The 21,378-nt window shown below is 39.0% G+C and overlaps 1 protein-coding gene across 4 annotated transcripts; it reads right to left on the bottom strand.

The window, feature by feature from the left end:
* Positions 1–17: 17 nt before the first annotated feature.
* LOC116923497 (acetylcholine receptor subunit alpha-like) lies at positions 18–20,096 on the bottom strand. 4 transcript variants are annotated; one of them, XM_045173562.1, is made up of 11 exons: positions 17,974–20,096; positions 16,598–17,901; positions 11,226–11,270; positions 11,046–11,155; positions 6,868–7,048; positions 4,693–4,808; positions 3,683–3,851; positions 2,404–2,540; positions 2,056–2,334; positions 1,659–1,959; positions 18–1,227 (listed from the first exon to the last, which is right to left on the bottom strand). In XM_045173562.1, exons 2-11 carry the CDS (start codon positions 16,832–16,834, stop codon positions 1,024–1,026), a joined length of 1,779 nt encoding a protein of 592 aa, XP_045029497.1. In that variant the 5' UTR covers positions 16,835–17,901; positions 17,974–20,096; the 3' UTR covers positions 18–1,023. The 4 variants fall into 4 exon arrangements, with proteins under 4 accessions (XP_045029497.1, XP_045029496.1, XP_032785871.1 ...); XM_045173561.1 differs by lacking the exon at positions 6,868–7,048 and adding an exon at positions 9,099–9,279 and having other exon boundaries at positions 17,974–20,095; XM_032929980.2 differs by lacking the exons at positions 6,868–7,048; positions 16,598–17,901; positions 17,974–20,096 and adding exons at positions 9,099–9,279; positions 12,949–13,159; positions 13,220–13,580.
* Between the last annotated feature and the right edge of the window lie 1,282 nt (positions 20,097–21,378).

The raw sequence follows: 21,378 nt of genomic DNA, 5'->3' as shown, positions 1-21,378 counted from the left end.
AGACGATAAAGCAGATGGAACATTCTCACGGTATGTGTGTGTGTGTGTATATGTAACAAAGAAAATTGCATTCGCCATGTTCAACAATAACAACACAGAGCCCCAAACAGCAAAAAAAGACAAAGTCTGCGACGTATTTGGTATATATATACATATATAAATAACTGTGTACATAAAACTTGAAACATTTTGTTGTTTTCCCTAATATATTCGTTTCATTTCGCATCGTCAACCATCAAAATAAAGCAGATTTCGGAATAAATAAACATCCCATTTTTTTGTTTTGTCCCCACACATTTTTTGTTTTTGTTTTACATTTTATTCAAATTATTATATTTGAGTTCCAAACAATAAATAGGTAGAAGTATAGCAGGCTCTTTTTTTTTTTTTTTTTTTTAGAACGATATTACCAACTGCCATTGTTTTAATGCGCCATTTTGTGTTATTCTTTTGGCCAATTCCCTTTTTAAAATATAAAATGCATTTTTTTTCTCTACTATTTTCCCTACACATTTTCAATATCATCGTCCAGGGACTTTACAGAAATACTGTAGTCTGGGTCGTTAATTTGCATAGGAGCTATACATAACCAATCCCTTTCCCCTCGAAAAATATAAAAAAAAAAAAAAACGGGGGAAATCCAATGGTGATGGAAGAGGGGACAAATCAGATGCATAAACAAGAAATAATATAAACAATTTAAACAAATCATTCATTTCCCCCCCCCCATTTCTGTTTTCTTCTTGTCTCATTTCTTACATCTACTGCAATCTATCCATTTCACAGTTTTATATGTCCCCTTTAAACAGATGAGTTGATTTAAAAAAACCAAACAAAAAACAGCCTATCTATGTACACATTTCGCAATCCGTTTGGCAACAGAATAAATACTATATTGGTTGGGGGAAAAAAAAACCAACGACAACTGAGCGACGATTCAAATTTTTGTTCACCCCATTTCAATTTGTTGTTGCTGAACTACAAACTATTATGGTACACCACTCGTGTTGTTTTGTTTTAATTTTAAAAAGGATTCTTAGTTTGTTGATGTCGATTCCTGACTGTGCTGAAGATCTCAGACAGTTGCTTGTCGATGGGTTCACGATCGTCGTAGAGCGAAGGCGCCTGTAGAATGATGGCAGCCGTTCCGACCAGCACGGCCAGAGTAAATATCCACAGGAAGAGCCGATCCAGCACCATGGCTACGTACTTCCAATCCTCGCGGACCTAAAAGATCGCACAACGACGGTGTTATTTTCAAGCGGATAGACAAGAAGAAAAAAATCAATAAATAAACAAGAGAAAAAGAGGCAAAGAGAAAAAACGCAACAGCTGGATGACATCACACATAAAAAGTGTGCCATACGCACGCGAAGTGCAACACACACAAACACACAAGCCACAAACAAAGCCTATTTTTTTCCCCCCCACCTCCAACTGATAAACTCCAGCTGGGTTCACCCCAACATTTTTTTGTGTGGAAAAACAAACAAACAAGAATTTGTGCCAAAAACCGAGGGGAAAAAAGAAACAACCAGCCGCTTAATTCAGTTAAATGAGCCGCAAATTCCCGTTAAAAAACGACCAATAAATAAAAAGGTGAAAAATGACTCACATGCGGATGCGAAAAAAAAAACAACAACAAAACAAATACATACTCGGAGGGATTCTTCTTTTAGACGCGTATGTTCGGCGATGAAGCGCACGCAAAAACACGAACGATGCAAATCGGTCGTACATTTCGCCGAATGCATGCCACCGGGACCGATGTAACGAATGTTATCGCCCGTGCCCGAAACGGGAATGCCGCCGCTGGGCGCGCCTATCCTCGACGAGCCCATCACTGAAGAGGCTGCAGCTAATGTGGTGGTAGACATCGTATCATCACGCACCATGACCGAATTGCGTCGCGACGGATAACCGTGAACGCGGCAGAGATTATCGGCCGTTACTCCACGACTTGAAACGAACAAAACAATTGAAAACATGTATCGATTGTGACAAGGTTAAGGACTCGTAGATTTTAAATTTTTTTGTTTTTAAATTTAAAAGCACCTTGTGGCAGTGAAACTTGGCAACGTGTTTCGATTATTAGCCCTGCGCAAATATTCGCCGCCATTGTCGCCCATCGTCTCGCGCAATTCGGAACCGTTGCACGTCCGCACGACGACATGTCGGCCGAATTTCGAATGCTCATCGATTCGACACTGAGGTCTTCTCATAGCCAACAGCCTGGGCAGAATGTGAATGAAGACGCGTCGGACCCAGGGTGCCATTCGATGCGTTTGCGGCGAACGAAAGTGAACGTTTAACACCACGACCGTCACGCAGATGCTAAACGAAAAACAGTTGAATGAAATTGTGATGTCTCCCACATGTTGAAACGGGCAGTTTTTTGTTCACCTGATCGATACGAGGATCATGGCGAAAATTAAATATTTGCCCAGTAAAGGAACTACGAGACTCGTTGGCGGGATAATCTCGACGACCAGCAGGAAAAACACGTGAAGACTAATCAAAATCGAGATGGACAACGTGACCTACATAACAAAAAAGACGAAGTGCAAACGTGGCAGTATAAATATATACGACACAAAGAGAGAGAGAAAAGAGGAAAAAAAAAACGGCCATTGAAAGAAACAAAAGACGATAAATGGATCTGCCTCTAAGGTCACACAAGTCTTGTCTATATATATATACACGTGTGGCGTTTTACTTTCGCAGGGGGTTAACGGCCAATAGACATCTATGTTTTTCTATCTCTTTTTATGTTGGCTCCACTTGGTTCTATTTGCACTGCCTAGCAGCAGCCATCACACCCCGGAGAAGTCAGATGGAAATAAAAAGAAACATGCAAGACTTGGATGTAAAAGAGAAAAAAAAGTGAGTTGGATGTCATTTTTAAAAGGAAAGAAAAAAAAAAGAATCGTTACAGAAGGGACGGACCAACTCTCCTTTTTTTTGTTGATAGGTCCCATTTGGGCCATCGCCTATTTTTTCTTCTACATCCGCCTTTCCTTACATTGCCCGTTTTTCTCCTTTTTTTCCTTCCTTCTGCCATTTCAACTTTTCTTTTATTCCTTTACAAAATCTATACATTTTTTTGCTAACTTTTTCAAACATTTTTTTTCGCTCGCCTAAATTTCACAAAAACGCAAATCTCTGGATAATATTCACTTTAAATCTCCTTTTTCCCTATTATATTGATGCGCAACTCTTAGAATCGCATTCCCCTTAGAAAATCGATTACGAATAATGCACTTGTCAACGTCATTATTAGTCGATTGTTTAAGGATACGTCAAAAATTGCAGTCTGTCGGGACCAGACGGATATCCAGTTTTTCCTTTCCTTTTCTTTAAAAAATTAATCTTTAATGACGCAATCACAATCTCGGCAATATTTTGGTTCCCGCTAAAAAGGAAAGTTTGAACGAATAATAAACGCAGAATATTTTCCATCTCTCAAAGTTTCCCTTTCCATTTCAAATTATGATCGTAAAAAAGCGAATAGAAAAAAAAAAAAAGTTCACTTTCGTTTCAAAAACAGGCGGGCAGCTCCCATTCAACGAAAAAGCATTGGCAATTAAAACGCCTCTAACAATGATTAACCTCATTATATCAAAAGATAACAATAATATGAAAAAAAAGGCGGGATTTTTGAAAAACATAGGTATGTAATTACCTTTTCGCCAGAATCTGATGGCAGGTAAAATGTCAATATAGTCAGAAAGGAGATGCCCATACAGGGAATGATGAGGTTGACCGTGTAGAACAGCGTTTTACGGCGCATCGTGATGTTGAACGTGATATCCAAATAGGGCTCGACGCAGCACGTGTACAACTTCACACTCCTTTTGGTGAGATAACGATGGTGAAACCAATACGTTCACGCAATTCCAAGGGATCAAATGAAAAACATGAAAAACATGCACAACGACAGGCAGAATATTAAAATTATCTCGACAGGCTAGACTAACAAAATCCCTGCGGCGGGAACAGGATACGATCCAACGGCGGGTTTGTTACGTAATCCTTTGCTTTCTTTTTTGTTGTGCCTACCATTTTTTTTTTGGCAATGTCACATTTTTGCTGTGTTAAACAAATCCAATCGATACAAGAAAGAAAAAAGAAAAATCTAAGATATGAAATCACGTAGAGGGGAAAAAAAAAGTTAAAAATCCAAGTTGACGAGATGAAAAAAAAGAAAAATCTAATAAAAAAAGACTTGGAAGTGAAGTTGCTGTCGAAGAGAAACTAAACTTTAAATTCACATAATATCATGTTGAGACTCTACAATTTAAATCTTTAATAAGTATCGCCAAATGTTGAAAGAAAAGCCAACGAAAAGAAGCATTCTTTTTTTAAACGCATGTTTTGAAAGTAGATGTAGTGCTTCACAACTACAGGCTTTTGGTAATTGGGGCACAGTCATAACTAGGATCCACTTCGTACACGTTGAACCGGTGTACGGGTTCCTGGTCAAAGACTTCCGACACTCGTTTGTGTTCCATAGCGAATGTTGAATTTTAAAATTACATCCGTTTCATAAATCAAAACTCTCATTTTTTTTTTTCATAAAAAAAAAATCACCTTAAAAAAATAAAATAGCGAAGGTGGATCGTTCGTGAAAAGGGTCCGCAAGAGAAGAAACATGCAACATACCGAAAAAACAAGAGTAAAAAGCATTTTTACCTGACTGCTGGCACATCTAAAATGTCCCACTCGACAGACATGTAAAACTCGCTGAGATCCATGCCAATATCGACGATATTGGATCCTTCCACTTCGTCGATATGCCGAAGATCCACCTTTAACCATTTTTTGTTGTTGTTGCACAGCGTTGCCCATCGATCCGGATGGACGCCACAAGAGAACAAGAAGAAAAAAAAAATTGGTACCGTGTTATTATTGGGGTCCTCATTACGAAACAATTGGGACAAACAATAATAAAAAAAAATAAATAATAAAAAAAAAAAACGAGGGAGTGAGGGGGATCGAAAACAGAACGTTTTGAATTTTTTTTTTGAAAAGAAGAAAAATATTGGGAAAGGTTTTTGTCATCTCTCTATTGGTAGTGTAGCGATAAATGAAAATAAAAAGGACAAAAAAAAGAGCCTCAACAATGAAAACAACGGCATGCATCGTGATGTATATAATCAAGTTAAAGCATTCAGGGCCGGCCGTTCAACAATCTACTTTCGCTTCGCAATCGCTCGAGCAATAATAATACAGTCACATCGAAAAGACTCGACAATATTTTTTTTCTCAGCAAGACAAACACAGACAAACGGACGCGTTTCCTATCTACCTATCTCTAGTCTATCTACTCTACCTAAAGTGTGTGCACAGTCTATATATTTTTGTTATTAAATAGATCCGAGGGAGGGAGGGACAATGACGGACGACTGCACTATATTTTTGGACAAGAAAAAAAAAAAAGAGACGCTGTAATCATAAAGTAAATAAATAAGAGAAAAATACAGAAAGAAGGACAGCTGGAACACGTCACACAGCGACACCATTACCAATCAAAAATAAAATGAAAGGCTCCCCCCAACTGGAAATAGAGAAAACAGTTGGGGATGGTCTAAAAGAATGGCTAATCAAATGTTTTGGGATGGAAAAAGAAGGAAAGATAGAGTGACAGATGAAAGAGAAGGATCCTTGATTAAGGATTTTTTGTTTTAATAAACAAAAACAAAAAAAAACATTTCCTTTTTTTGTCGGAACAATAAGCTGCCAATCACACACGTTCGTTGCATCTTTGAGACAACCAATTCATGTATACAAAGTAGCAGATTTAAATATGAAACGACGTCACATCAGCACCACAGAGACGGAGCGGACAGAGAAGATCAAGAAGGCGGAAATTGTAAGGAAAAAAAAAAGAAAGTCTGGCGGACAAAGCAGTTTTTGTTTAAAATATTAAAAAAAAAATGGGGAATGGGCTGACGAATAAATAAGAAACACATAAAGCACACACAACGGCGAATGTGTGCCATCCAACGAAAGAATCAGGTGTGCAATTATCATGTTGAGGAGCACAGGATATTGGATAAAAAGGAAGTGGATGATGAAGAAAAACAAAGCCACACAAACCCCGTCTCAGGAAAATGGTTGTTTTCTTCCTTGTAAAAATTCGCAATTTGATTATTTAAAAAATAAAGATTATGAACCAGTTTTGGATATTATTATTTTTTAAATGTACAAAAAGATGCGAGACTTTCACGGATGGATTTGTTTTTCTTTTGGTTACAGGAAGAGCTATTAGCTCCTTGCATTTTCCGGCACTTTCCAATGGACGGTTGATTCCATTCAGAAAGAAGAATAAAGAAGGAAACAAAAATCGTATATAAAAGGAAAGAGCGACTTGAATTACAGATGGTTGACAAGAAGGCGACAAATCATATCCTAGTAGGACATTTTTGTTGTTGTTGGTTTCCCACCAAAAATGAGAAAAGAAAGAAAAAAAAAAAAGCTTTTGGTGGTTGGAATTGAAAGTGACATCGCTAATCCAGCGGATAGGGTTGCCACTTGAAACAACTCGTCAGATTCCCAACCAATAGAAAACAAGAAGCCCATCCAGCGACATAAATGACGTCACAGACAGAAGAAAGAAGAAGAAGGATGTGAAGACAGGAAAAATGCAAGGAAGCAGACAGCTGAAAAGAAAAAAAAAAATCTCTCATTTGAATCAAACAAGAAAGGCAACTAAAACAACACAAAATAAAATGTCCCAAAAAAAAAAAAAAACTTGGGAAGTAAAACTAAATTGAAAGAATCCCTTAATAAAAATATGAACAAAAAAATAAATAAATAAAAATAAATGATAAACAATTGAAGGACGTGTGTTTAGTGTATGCGGACCTGGTAGCCCGCGTAGGTCCACGACCCGAGTTTGAGAAAACAGGTCTGTATATCCAACGGGAAATATTCAACGTCAATGTCACAGGCCGACTTGTAGGTGGCCGGTGGCTGCCACGCCACCAGGCCGTTGTGGTGCACTATGGCTTTCGTGTTCAATTTCAACTCGTAGTGACCGTCAGCGCTGTAAAAGCATAGAGCCAACACAAGCGGCACAAAATGATGACAAACGTTTGCAAAAGAAAAGAAAAAGAAACCCCCCCAAAAAAATCAAAAGACGGACAACAAAAAAAAAAAAAAAAGAAAATGAAAAAGAGAAACATGTGGACGTTATACAAACACATCAGAGAAAAAGATTTAAAAAAAGAGGACAGTATCAGAGAAGAAGAAGAAGATTGGTTCATATTAGTTAGACACAAGTTCCCTTTCTTCTTATTTTCGTTCTTTTTAAGAAGAAATACAGTAAATAAAAAGAATGTCAATCCACCAGTCCGTTTTGGCTTCAGCAACCGTGTTTCTTAACGCGCCATCGATCGTCAATATCAGATAGGAGACCATCTAGACTATGGTTTACTACTCCCTATTTATTCTAACAATATCTTCGTCGGTTGTATCCGTCGCGCGACGCACAGTACCGACTCTTTTGATTGGACATCGATCACTGTCGGTCGCCGGGTTCCCCTCTGTGACTTTGTCCGCATGGCTGGACTCTTCTTCGTCGTCTAAATAATAAAAAAAAAGTTGCTTTCCTGCCTGCCACGTTCAACTACTATGGACGACCCGGGGAAATAAGTTGATAAAGACAACTCTCCAGACAGGAGCGGACAGAGGGAAATAAAATAAAAATGAGGGAAATTCATTTTTTTTTTCTAAAAGAAAAAAAAAGAAGAGTCGTGCCAACATCTTTTGATGGTTGATGACATAAAAAAAAAAAAAAAATCTCCAGTCAGCACAAATAAAATGGGAAAATGTTCTAGTAGATACACGAAAAAACTGAAGACGTTTCAAGCTCCTTGTTGATTTAAATAAATAAATAAATAAGTAGAAATAAAAAAAAAAAAAGAAGGTTGTCTTATTCCGGAGAAGAGGATCTGCACCATGGAACAGCACTTCGGAGGGCGGAGATGTTGCTGAATCGAAAGTCGTCCTATGTTAAGGATATTATCTCGAGCTACTAGTGCGGATCGTCCGCCTTCTTTTTCTTCTTCTCTATCTCGCGTGAGGAAATCCTGCTTCCATCAAAAGCCATCATCCTTCACGAGTACGAAGAAGACGTCACCATAAGAGAGACACACGGATCGCACCATCCAATAGCCGCCAACAGACGACGACGAAAGGCACTTGGCCTCTTCCGCCTCTTCCGTTCTTGTTTGGTTTTTGGTTGCCACCACCCAGATCCACCCCCGATATTAATTCGAATTTTCCCTCTTTTTTGTTGTGTGTGAATGGAAAACGACGAAAAATTCAACGGCAATCCGGAAGGGAAAGAAACAGCGAAAAATGAATCCGATGTAAATATGTATATATAAAAAAAAAAGAAGAAATCATAGAAAGTTGAATATAAAATAAAGACATGAGGAAAAAGAGACAGTGACAGAGAAGAAGCTGGAAGAAGAAGATCAAGTCATTTGGTATCAGTCAGTATTTTTCAATTGTGATTTCATTTGAATGAATTAAAAAAAGGAAAACAAGTAAATGAAAACAAACAAACCTGACAGCTATTACTAGTACGCGTTTCTTTTGATTTGATTTGATTTTGAGAGAAAAAAAAAATATGTAGCGGATGCGTAATCATGCCCGAAAAGGAAGAAGAAAATGTGCGCAGGTTTAAATGAATTTAAAAATAAAATTCCTTGATCTATCCGGTGCACAAAATTAAAAAAGTATCGAATAAAAAGAAAGACGTGCTGCTTTAGAGCATCGATGCATAGCGATAGATGACGTGAAAAAAATAAAATCGACGCTAAGTAAGAAAAAAAAACAAATTCGGATGCCATAAAAACACGAAATGCAAACAGAACCAAAACAAACAAAAAATCGGACAAATTCAAAACTTGAGAGACGACGATTTTCGGATCCGTTTCTCATTTAAAGAAAGAAAAAAAGAGACTAAGGAAATAGGAACAATATTCCATATCCTTGAAAAAAAAAATTGCGAAAGAGAGAGAGAGAGAGATGTTTGGATGGATCGAAGGGGGGGAGGGTATCAAGAGTCAATTTGAATGAATTCGCACCTTGTTTCCGTCATACGTCCAACTACCGAATTTCATGACGCACGTCTGTTCGTCAAATGGAAAATACTCTACATCGATTTCGCAACTCGATTTGTAGATGGCCGGAGGTTTCCACTCGACCAGCCCGTTGTGGTAGACGGTGGCTTTGGTCGACAGCGTCACCTCGAAGTTTCCATCCGCACTACACACACACACACACACACACACAAATCATTTCTTTTTTTTTTTTTGGTCGCTATTTGGCAGGAAAGGGCGGGATGATTACAACAGACATAAACACACATAAAACTCAGAGATGTGAACGCAAAAAACATTTGCGGTTCGTGGTTTCTATATTTGCTCCGATGTCAAATAAACAATCGCCAGCTGGTGATATGTTACGTCCATAATAACATCAGAAAGAAAAAAAAATAAAAACGTAAGAAATGTAAGAAAAACAAGTCTTTGTTGTGTTTCCTTCCTCGACACGCCCGGCAATTGATTTCTCCGCTACACTAGCTCCTCATTTTTTTCTATCGGTGTATTTTATACACAACAATAGATTGTATCTCTCTATAGATTTTTGTGTACTATAACGGTGAGAGAATACAAGTATAGCGCCGTGAAACAAATCATAGGTTTGTGCTTTCTTTCCTTTTTTTTGTTTTCCGGATTGCTTTCGATTCCGAAAGATCCTCCCCTTGGCTCTTTCTGGAAGATTGCCATTTCCGGGTTTTACGATACAGTTCGTATTACACTACACCCAACAACAACAACAACACAAGAAAAAGATTGCATTTTCGACTAGAGCCTACCCCATACGCGATGGCAACCCAATGACGTCACAAACCCGTCACATGACACACAAATAAACATGGCCCCAACCGCGACACAAATCTTGTGCAAGAACACAAGAAAAAACTATTTGTATATCAATAACCGTGTAATTAGATTGAAATGAGTGGATCATCAAAGAAGGCATCCTTCCCATCATCCCTCCCCCCCTGGCTAGTGTTTACATACGATCCGCCAATGTTTCGGTCTCGTATAAAGCCACACCCACATTGATGATATTTCTCCCCGCCGTCTCAGTCGTGTTTGTTATTACACCCCCCCCCCCCCAGACTATATATTTTTGTTTTTCGGTGTCGTTTGCTTCCAGCTATGGGTTGTTGTTAAGAAAAAAGAAAAGGGGGCCTATAAAACTGTCAGTGATGCCCCACATCTCCCCCTCACCCTTCTTCCCCTAGCATTGTATAATAAAAGCCAAGACGTAAGACGTCCCGAGAATTGTATTGCGGCCACGGTCACAATTGCCCACCCTAGAAAATGTTGGAACAAAAGAAGAAGAAAAAAAAAGAGAGAGAAAGAGACCAGCTTTGGAAGAAGGATGAATCATGTGTTAACGCCACATCTCTTATTATACGACTTTTCATTACAAAGATGGTGGGAATGCGATGAGTTGCTATTCTCGTTGGATGCACTTGTACAAAGTAGGGAACTGTATACACAACATTCGAACAGCAGCGCGCCAAATGAATCCTCTTTGAGCAATTTCTGGTTATTTCTCACGACCATCGCTCGCATATTCACGGAAAGCTGCGCTCGATTTACACCGTCACGCAAAAAGCCAACTTACGGGGGAGCTTTACCTCATTCATTTATTCATCGCTCTTTTGTTCGGCTTTAACTCCCGCACAGAAGAAACAGACGGACAAATTGCGCGTGTGATTGCAGAAAGCGTCCGACTGGGAATTTGCGGAAGCGCGTTTTACATTTCATCATTTCGCGCGTCTTTCTCTCTCGCACCGCCACAAAAAAAAAAATTACATTTCGTTGAGAGTCGTTCGTTTTCGGCATACAGTAAAAGACTTGCACATCAAAATGAACACGCCTGCGCTGTGATGATGGCATTTAACTTCCGTTTCTCATAGCATCCAACTAAGTAAAAACAAAAAAATGACTTACTTGTTGTAGAGGCTAATATCCGGTCTCCAAATGTGATCGGATGGGACGTGAAGCATGCTCACCTCACCGTATTCGGAAGGTTCCCATTGAAGTTTATAATCGTACCAATACTGGAGAAAAAAAAAATAACTGTGCGGATGAAAGGATTCGATTGACCCTAAAACAGAATAATTTGCATACCTGTTCCACCCAGAGATTGGTCGTCATAATTTGATTCTTCAAATTCTAAAAAGAAAAAAAAAATTAAAAATTAAATAAAGAGTTAAGTTCAACTTAATAGACATCATAAAAAAAAAGTCATTTGGTGAGGGGATAGACGTAATATGCTGTTGGGAAGAAACGCTTTTGCGAGGATAGGGAATTGATATGGGAATCAAAGGTCAATATTATCAAAGACCAGCCTAAATTGGCGAGCAACTAAACCCGGTAGCATCATCATCATCATTATATTAAGGATCATCAAGATTAGGGAGCAAAGCTAAAGGAAAGATGCAAGACGAGCCGGATAGAGACACAGCCCAAGTTTTCGTTATCGTTAATTGGCTGACGAGATTCGACGCGACTAGACGCCTTGACGCCCCTGTGAGCATCCCCCCCCCCTTTTTTTTTATTTCTTCCTCCGGTTAAGTGAATATACTGTATGCGCATAAATCATCGTTGATAAGGGCCTTCCATTTTAGGTCTACCACGGTAACACAATTACGAAGCCTTTGCATTTAGTTCTTTGTCGTTGTTTTTTTCCCAATACATTTATTTTCGTTAAAATAAGCGAATCGGATAACGTCCGATAAACCAACTTTTTTTTTAATGGAAAAAGTAAGTCTTATGACAACCGAAAAAAAAAATAATCAAAGTTAATGTTGACATTGCCTAGTGGGCATGATTGATAGATGTGACGTGGTTGCCATCAGCCACTTTCACTCTATTCCTATGTCGTGTGTTTATATCCGCGTGCTCGACCAAAAAGAAAGAAAGAAAAGAGTAAGAGATGAGACTTGTTCTGGCTGGAATAGATATAAGTGCGGAAAATATCCAGCGGCGCCAATGGAAATGGGATATGGACGGTGAGTGTACCAGGGCGGATTGGATGACGCATTTGCGATATCGGTTGCACCTACAGAGAGTTCAGCTTCTCATCCATCTCTTCTCGTGTCTCTTCTTATTTCTATCACTGTTCAAACAGTTGATCAATGAAAAAAGACAGCCATGCAATCAAGCCGGATGTGCTCAGAATGGGGTCAAAGTACTCGTGATGGGCACACCAAAGAACAACTAAAAGAATGAAAGAGGAAAACGAAATCAAGGCACACAAGAGGCAAGGAAAAAACTTAGCCACTGGAAATTTTCACACAAATGAGAAGGATATATCCCTTTTGGATTGTATCTTTTTTTTTTTGTTCTTTTTCTACAAAACGCAATGTCATCCGTCTCTTAAGACGACTGATTGGGAACGTGAACATCTAGAATGGAAATCGCATTTTGCTTGGCTGCCCTCCGATCCCTTGCTCTGCCTATTACCCTGTAGTGATCCTATTTACAGGCTTCTAGCTATAGGGCCCGATGCTATAACTACTAATATTGCTATGGCTTGCTTCTGGCTTATTTGCCGGTTGGAAAATCCCATTGTCTCCATTTTCTACGGCTCGGCCTCGAAAAAAAAAGGAATCAAAATAGAGATCTTTCTCGAAAAGACCCTACATGTTATGTGAACGTATACAAATGTAAATCGCGTAATTGCATACACCCATTAGTACGGTATCTGTAGCCCTTAAAAAGAGGCTAAGTGAATCAAGTGGGCAAAACACTGTGACGAGCTTGAATGTTTTCAGCGGGGATTAAAGGACATGGCCAACTTGAAGACAAATCAAGATGTAAAATGATGGTATTGAAACCAACCCAACACCTGTCAGATGAAAGACGAGGATTAAAAGGAGATTGCAAAATGGATTGGATTCGTTTCAGCACAAAGGCTGACATGCTTGTCCGTTGAGCGATGCAAGGATATCAGCCCTAAAAAATTGGGGTGACAGCAGCTAATCCTGTATTTGGTGTAGAGAGTTTGATATTGGAAACCATCATCTGAGTCACATCTACAAATGAGCTCTTTTGGTTTTCTAGAGCATGGGAGAACCTAATTTAGTTTTGAAGAAATGAGGGAAGAGAAATCATATTACCTCCATTGTTCAAGTTCTCTCTGGCTTTATGAAACTAACAATCAGGGACTAACGTGTTTCTTGTACAGTAACGTTTGACCTTCTGCGCACAAAAGTTCAAATGCAAAAGTTCAAACGCACACTGTTGGGCGGCATGGCAATCCATTCCACTCGAGAACTTAAACAACGATTGGCACATAATGTTGTCTCACAAACTTTGATAGCAAATAACTTTCGAAGAAATATGACAGTAATTCAAGTCAAAAGTCGATAGTGTTTCAAATGAAAATGTCCAACGTGTTCACAAGCCAATACACCAATTGACTAGAACAGATTTCTGTCACGAACAAGCAAGACATTTCACATCAATCTCCATGGTAATTGAACAACGTTGCAAAGTTAAATTTAAAAGTTACTAACAATTTCGTTATTTTTCCGTTTCTATTTCAGAGCAGACTAACTATGTCAACTGCGAAAAAGCTTGAACGAAAATTCGTCAGACGTCACGTTTCAAGGAAAAATCCAACTAAAAAGAGAAAACTAAATGGGTCTAAGCACATTTATCCGAAAGCTGTTTTTTTCTTCTTTTTAATGATGAAAAATCATCCAACTGTACAGAGAAAATGTTCACAAAAACTATAAATGGGAAATCCAGATATATGGCTCGCCCCTCCATCTATGTATTCGTTGCTGTGGAGACGGTGCAGTTGGCGATATGTTGACAAGCTACGAGCCGGGATGGGTTTGCCTACTCCATCATCCGTCCATGTGAATCTATACTGCATTCATTTTTCCCTCTTTTATCTTTAAAAAATATGTTTTAATGTCTAACAGACGTTTTCTTTATTATTTTCTCCATTATATAATGCCTACCCTCCATAAAATTCTTTTTATCTAAAAATAAAACGAGTTCTTTAGTTGTTGCTGCTGGCGATGATCCTTGCTTTTGATTAGCTCCTTCATATCATTTCAACCTTTTTTCTTCGCCATTTCATGTACAGCTTGTTGTCTAGCTCCTGGTCCCCCATTTTTCCATTTTTTTTCTTTCAAGAAAGGCAACCAGGACAACACGATGCATGGCCGGCAAAACAAAGTAAAAAACTGAGCGACAGCGATTCTAGTTTTACCCTTAAATCTTGCCATATTGTCTACATTGTTTCCATCATCGATTGGTACATCAAATTGGGTTGAAAACTTCTCATCGTCGCCCTATAAAGCTAATGATCCAAAGTCTATTATACGACGAGCCAACGGGGACCGATAGACGAGCAGGATATACTAAAACTATAGGGCTATATAACTGCAATCTATGGTCGAGGATCAAGTTAGCCTCCAACGGCCATGAAAGCATTTTACGTGGTGATGTTTGCTCAGATAGCCGAAATACATATATATTTTCTTCAATCTCCGCCATAGAATTAAAGAAAAATTCGTAAACATAAAAATCTAGTACGATAAAACGGACAAGTGAATAAAACATCCGCACTTTACGTTTGGTTTTTTGCTCTGTTTTCGCTTGGAATGAAGAAAAGTCAACAAAAAACATAAACAAGATGTCTACTGTTTTCTTGCCCAGGGTTTTCTATGTTCTTGGACGTGACCAGCCTTGTCAAAACAACATCTAAACTCGCACGACTTTACGTTTTCACCCTACAATATTCTAGACATCCAGCTCTATACTTTGGTCAAACGTGCAACCATCTCCCTGTGTTCTTTCTACAAAAAAGGGAACAGTTTACATCGATACATCAGTCGAGTTTCTTTCAAACTATTATCTCAAATGCAGTTGTTTCTTTAGTGAACATTGGACACTACACGGGCCAGATAGTCGAAGAAAAAAAGAAATAAAAAACTGTTTTTTTTTCGTACTATAATTCCAGCTAAAAGGAGAATTTATCTAGAGTGCTGCGTGGGTTGTGTCTACGATGCAATTGGAGTAGAAATTTCAGTGAGTCGCTGTTGTGTAAATCGCCAATTCGATTAGAGAGCAGAGCAACGAAGAGAAAGTGAAAAGACGGTGCCAATTCAATCGAATTTCAACCGCTCGATATGCGGTGGCCTCGACACTTGAAAGACAAAGATCTTTTTGATTCAAACGCGGTTTCTTATCGTTACGTAGATACAACTCCTGGGCTTCTCTTTTGGCCCCAAGGTATCAAAACGTTCCATGCCAAGATATTGAATCGATCCTGTAAGACCAAGGGTTTTTCTGCAAAGACAAACGCCCCATAAACACATAAAAGGAAGATGTAGGGTTGAAAAAAAAAAGGGGGAAATGAAAACATTGAGAAATCCTGTTCGGCAAAGGCAAAGCTGATCACGTTCCACTATGACTACTACAACGACGACTGTAGGCCCAGTAGCTGTTCAATCCGCTATATAACGTGCCTAAATCTACGTGCTATTCATCGGCTTTCATTCTTCGTTCGCAGACTTTTGGAAGATTTTTTTTTTAAGGCTTGGCTGATTGGTTTATTTTCCTCCCCTTTTATTTTTGTGCCTGCCTCATCGATTCGTTTCACCGATGTTGCCAAAGCCGCAAAACATGCTCGATGTTTTTATCCCTGTGGCTATGCGGTTCATGTAATTGCTATTCTTACGACGTCGAGAAATAAAAAGGATAAATCGATTTAACGACGACGAGGCTCTAGGTCAAAATCACAAAGCTGATTCGGGATGCAGACGAGAAACGATGACAATCCGTAGCCAAACTCAACTCCCTCTCAGCATACGTGAAAGGAAAAAACGAAAAGAAATTTGTGTGTGTTTTCAAACATTAAAAAAGAAAAAGGGTGGGCGAATGTGATTGGCTTATTTTGACTCTTGAATTATACATCGGAGCAGCGAGCACGTAAAACAAAAGAAAACTAGTTACTCCCTCCGAAGAGAAACAACAAAGCAGAAAAGTTGAAGAAAATATTGTGTCAAAAATAAAAACAAAAAACTCTTGGCCGACGATGGATATAGAAGAGCGCAAACGTCGGCTTTTGGCAACGCTGTCCTGATGTAACAGATATTAATGATGCAAATGTCTGAAAGCGGAATTGATTGCAGCAGCAGTGGCAGTACTAATACTACTCTCCTTTTATCGTTCAAAAATTTTTTGGCCCCATCTATCGGCGTACTTTATGAGGCTATTATGAATCGTCTCAAAAGTAATGGGCTACATAAAAATGAACGAGACTTTAGAAAAATAAAACTGTCTTTCATAGAGAAAGAGACACGCGAAAATGACGGGTTCTCTCTCGGCCAAGAAAAGTCAATAGGAAGAACGGAAGTCTTTGGTACGTCGGCGAAATTAAAAGAAGACACTTGAACTTCCCGTCGCATTTACAGAAACACACACACACACACACACAAACTGTACACAAGGAAAAATAGAGAAAAAGAAACACTTGCCAGGTCGATGAGCTGCGACAATTTGAGCTTGATGCGGACGGTGAGAACGTCGCTGTTATTGACGACGGGTCTGACAATCTTGTTGTAATTGGAGAGCAGGTCGTCGTAGAGTCGTTTGGCGTCTGGATTGCCGCAGCTGGCCGGCTGGACCACAAGATACCAACAGCACAGCAACACTGCCGTCGTACACGTCAGCCCACTGCTGCAATAATTTTTACTTCCTTGCCGGTGAGCCATTTTGAATCACCAGCCAAAGGGCAGGTGAGAGTGAAATTAAATTTTTAAAATAAACAAAATAAATGGACGTATTTCTACGGTCCAATTTTTATTTTTAATATTTTCCTTTCGGCGCAAAATCACGTTCCTGTCTTGAATTGACGTTTGCTTTGGGAAACTCGTTTGCTCGTCAACCTAGATCGTTAGAAGGAAAGAGGGACGAGACACACGGGTTGAAAGGGATGGACAAAATAAAGGGGAAAAGGAGGGAGAAAGAAGAATAAGAATAATAATAAAAAGGGGATCGGCTGCAGACGGACTGGCCGTCAAGGATGCTGCTCGCCTACTGATGGTCTAAGCAGCGCGACACAGCGCTCACTATCGACGGTGGCGCCACATCCTAGCACGCAGGATTCACGCTAGAATCAAAGGATTGGGTATAAACCAACCAGCTAGTCCCTGCCAACACGCAGCCCAGGGGCATTAGGACGAGGGTTAAAAAAAAAAAAAAAAGTGCAAACAAAACACGTGGATTCAACAATTTCTCGGAGGACACACACTCGTAGAGGATTTCAATATTTCCCGCCATTCATTCATTCACGAAACACTGGCAACAATGTCATAACAGAGAAGGGAAATATTACCTAATAAACACGGAGCGGATATCAAATTGATTTGAGTCGTACGGGGATGAAGCTCCATCTTTTTTTCTTCTTCACTCTCTGCCTTTTTACTACTCACCGGATAGATATATACATAATGCACACACTTCAACGCTGTGGAATAGCTGATGTGTTGCCTGCCAATAACGATCGCTTTTAACCCTCTACATGAATAACAATGAGCTAGTCCTTCCCATTTCCGTTTGTGTACTTTTTTTTCTCTCTCTCTCTCGTTTGGTCTTTTAAAAGCCACGGCACTCTAAAGCGTTAGAACGACTGCTGTTTGTTTCCTCTTTGAATTGCTGAAATGTATCGACATCTAGGAGGAAGAAAAAGCCGCTGGACTTTTAAGGTTACAATCCTTTTGATGGAATCAAAAAGTCCCTCACTTTGTCCAGTATGTTTTATTTTTTTTTTTCCTATACACTGTAAAGAATAAAGGGGAGGTGGGTTAATGCCGCTAGCTGTACATGAAAGGTGACTCGATTTTTCACTTACCGATCCACTCATCGCCGGTTTTCTTTTGAGTCGGGTCGGTTTCTCTTTTTTTTTTCTTAAAAAAATATATATATATAAATGAGTAGAAGTTTTCTATACATTACCGAAGTTCTTCCACATAGTATACTTATAGCCTTGTTACATTTTTTGTTGTTGTGTGATTTAGTTTCTTCTTGTTCCTTCTTTAGGGATATAGATTGGCCTCCTGTTCTCCGCTTATTGCGCATTTTCTTTTCCCTTTTTTTTATTTATATTTTCGTTAGATCGAAATAGACTGACTCAGTAAGAAGTGCTGGAACCTATAGCTCGAGTCAAGAAATTAGATCTAGCAACGTATAGAATAAAAGTACTACTTCGTTCCCCCCTTTTTTTTTCGAGTGCTCCGCAAGACATCAAATAAGAAAAAGATGTCTGTTACACACACTCACTGCTGTTGGGTTAGTAGCATATAGTTACTATGGCGTCCTTTTTTTTTTCTGTGAAAGAGAGAGAGAGAGAACGAGGGTGTGCATGAACTTTATTGATCTTTTGGGGGGCTGACTTTATACGTGTCTTCAATCCCAGTCGTGGAAAATAGTGGCAGCTCCTTCCATTTTTATTTCTTGCGTGTACATCATACCTAACTTTGACTTGTTTTATTCTGAATTTAAATGTATATATTAACGTAACCTGTTTTCATCAAAACGCATTTGAATATATAAAGAGTTGAAAAGCAAATTTTGACAAAAAAAGTGGGCCAGACAGAAACTTGTTTACAAAGTTTTCGTCTAGGTTCACAGGTAATGGCTTGGAGATGTCTACCCTGTTTTTTTATTAAAGATCCTTTTGTTCTTTCTTGGGAGCTCATTAGAAAGCTATATTATTATGAAATAAGATCTTTTTCTACAACGACCACGCCGGGTCGCAATTTCAAATGAACAATGTATGTCCTCATTTACCTTTAAACAAAAAAACAACATTCCTTTCTTTTGCCCCAAGAGTTGGCCATTTTCACGATGCTTTTGAATAAAACAGCGCCCCACTTTTCTAATGGTGGTCCATAGTTTGGACTTGATGAATCGTCCATCCAATGGTTAGGCAGCTTTCCCTCTCGAGTTTCTTAAAGAGGATCCGGAAACGCGGCTAATTATGTAACACTATGAATCACGCAATCGGTACGGGTTTTCACTGATAGTTTGAGATTTCATAAAAATACAAAATAAATCAGGGAAACTTTTTTCAATAGAAACTGTTACAAGGGGGAACAAAAATGAATCATTTCAAATACTTCCCGAGCCAAAAATCCCCTTCCCCTCTCTATCGATTGCCCTCTTTTACGAATCGCTGATCTGATTCATCAATCGTTATTGGTTGTTTTGCATATTTTTGTTTGGTCGGGAAAGGTGATGTTATTTTGTGCCCCAATAAGTGGCAGCCAAAAAAAAAAAAAAATATTTGCAAATAGATTGGATAGATCGATTGATATAAATAGAGACGAATAAAAAGATAACCAAGATAAAAGCCCACATTTACGTTTTTGTTGCGCATTTTTAGCGAGGAATAGCGAAAAGAAGATGAAAAGCGGAAAGATTGCAATGTATGGCCGCTGTCTTGAGAAAGCACAACAAAATAAAAGGGAAACGAATTTTCTCTGTTTAGCGGGGGAGAAGAAAACAAACCGAATAAAAACACGGAAATAAATGAAAGATATTAGATTCATTATTTAAGATGAGCATTTATTAAAATAAACGGGAAGCTGTCGCATGTTTTCCCTCGCGCTCGGCTAATAATCGACCGACCATAAAAAATGCGCATCACAATTTTTTTTTTTTTTATCCGAGCAGATTGGAGGAATACGAAACAGCAGAGAACAAATCAAGACACCAAGCGCGCACACAAAAGCAAATAATTTTGTGCAATTTTTCCTTGTTTTCGTTTATTTGTTCTTTGGATGCTGTTTGGCAAGACCAGAAAAATACTCGGAACACAACACACATCTACACAACAGCCTGTCAGGCCTTTTTCCCCTGCTATAATCCAATCAAGTACAAAAGGGAGAGAGCGTCTCAGTAATATCCATTTTTGTTGCCCGACTCTTGGGCAAAAGAATCCATTTTTGTGTTTGTTTTTTTCGTTATTTGTGAACAAAAAAGAGGCGGCACAACAAAAACACGGAAGAAGGAGGAAATATTGATGATAGCTCTATATAAACTGCAAAAAATCAAAGTTTGCGATGAAAAACTGTCAATTTTTCTTTTTTCTTTTGGCGATAGTGAATTATATAGACGAAGTTTTAACAGATGTAATGATTGCATTGTTCCGGGCCATGAAAATGGGTTGGGCAATGCATTTACCCATGAATAAAAAATGCACGTGCAAAAAAAAAAAACGCCTTTAGATAGGGGATCAGAAAACCAAATATGTTGAACGATGTGATAACGACGTGCTTAAAGATTTTGACAAGATTTTCGCATGCGTTAAAGATGGAATGGCACAGGGAAATCAATAAAAGACTTCCTCACCCCTCTCTACCCCCCGAACATAAATGTTCATCTACATAGAAAATCCCCGACAATAAAACTGCACGAAAGAACAAAATAAAAGAGAAAGAATCACACTGGAATACTATAATAGGGAATGCGCCAAATAAAACTCTTTTCCCCAATCTCTAGAACAAGCCGAAAGCAACAACAACAAATGTAGGGTACATCTCTATATAGTCTCCCTCTTTGCTGTGAATCAAGATCAAAAGACAACGACGACAGACAAGCAGCAGCCCCTCTTTTCAAAACTTTTCAGACAGAACCCCTTACCGACACGACTTTCATTCGAGTTGTTCTTCCCCCTCTTTTTTTTTTAAATGGAAAGGATTGACGTGGTAGGCTTGGTCCCGACGCGTATGTGAAATGTTGAAGATTAACGACCAGATTCTTAAACGGGCAGTCACCTCCCCGGACTTTTTTGTCCCTGACCAAAGAAAAAACAAAACAAAAAACAAACCTGGGCACTCCTTTTTATTGCAGACGTTGAAAAGACCGCGCATTGATTTTGCTTAGATGGTGACTTGTTACCTTAGTAACTCGACGGACGTCCCCCGCAAAAGAGGGTAGGAGAAGAAGAACAAATGAAATAGGTAAAGACGACTATCCAACCGAGTTGTCCAGGGATATTCCTGTTCATTTCAAATGAGCAAAGATCCCTAGCGACAGCTGGACATGCATGACACATTTAGAAAGGAGAAACTATCTAAGCTAAGAGAGTTGTACAATAAAGATAAATCAGCAGATCTAACAATCAATCCTTCGCCCCACTTCCACCCAAAATCTCTGATTAAATGACGAGACTTGGTTTAGTAATACTGTCCAACCACTCGTGTTCTGCGAACGACAACAATTACTGCGTGTCCAGCAGATGATTGTACTCTGC

Source organism: Daphnia magna, linkage group LG5 (genome assembly GCF_020631705.1).
Source record: "Daphnia magna isolate NIES linkage group LG5, ASM2063170v1.1, whole genome shotgun sequence".
In the NCBI taxonomy this organism is placed as follows: Eukaryota; Metazoa; Arthropoda; class Branchiopoda; order Diplostraca; family Daphniidae; genus Daphnia; species Daphnia magna.
The sequence above is the reverse complement of the archived record's forward strand: the minus strand, read 5'-3'. Positions and strand labels throughout refer to the sequence as shown.

Coding starts and splice junctions, on each gene's coding strand:
- LOC116923497 (XM_045173562.1), bottom strand. CDS start 16,834: ATGGCTCACCGGCAAGGAAGTAAAAATTATTGCAGCAGTGGGCTGACG. Junction 11,156..11,225: donor CCAATCTCTGGGTGGAACAG/GTATGCAAATTA, acceptor TTTTTTCTCCAG/TATTGGTACGATTATAAACT. Junction 2,335..2,403: donor ATGATCCTCGTATCGATCAG/GTGAACAAAAAA, acceptor TTTTTCGTTTAG/CATCTGCGTGACGGTCGTGG.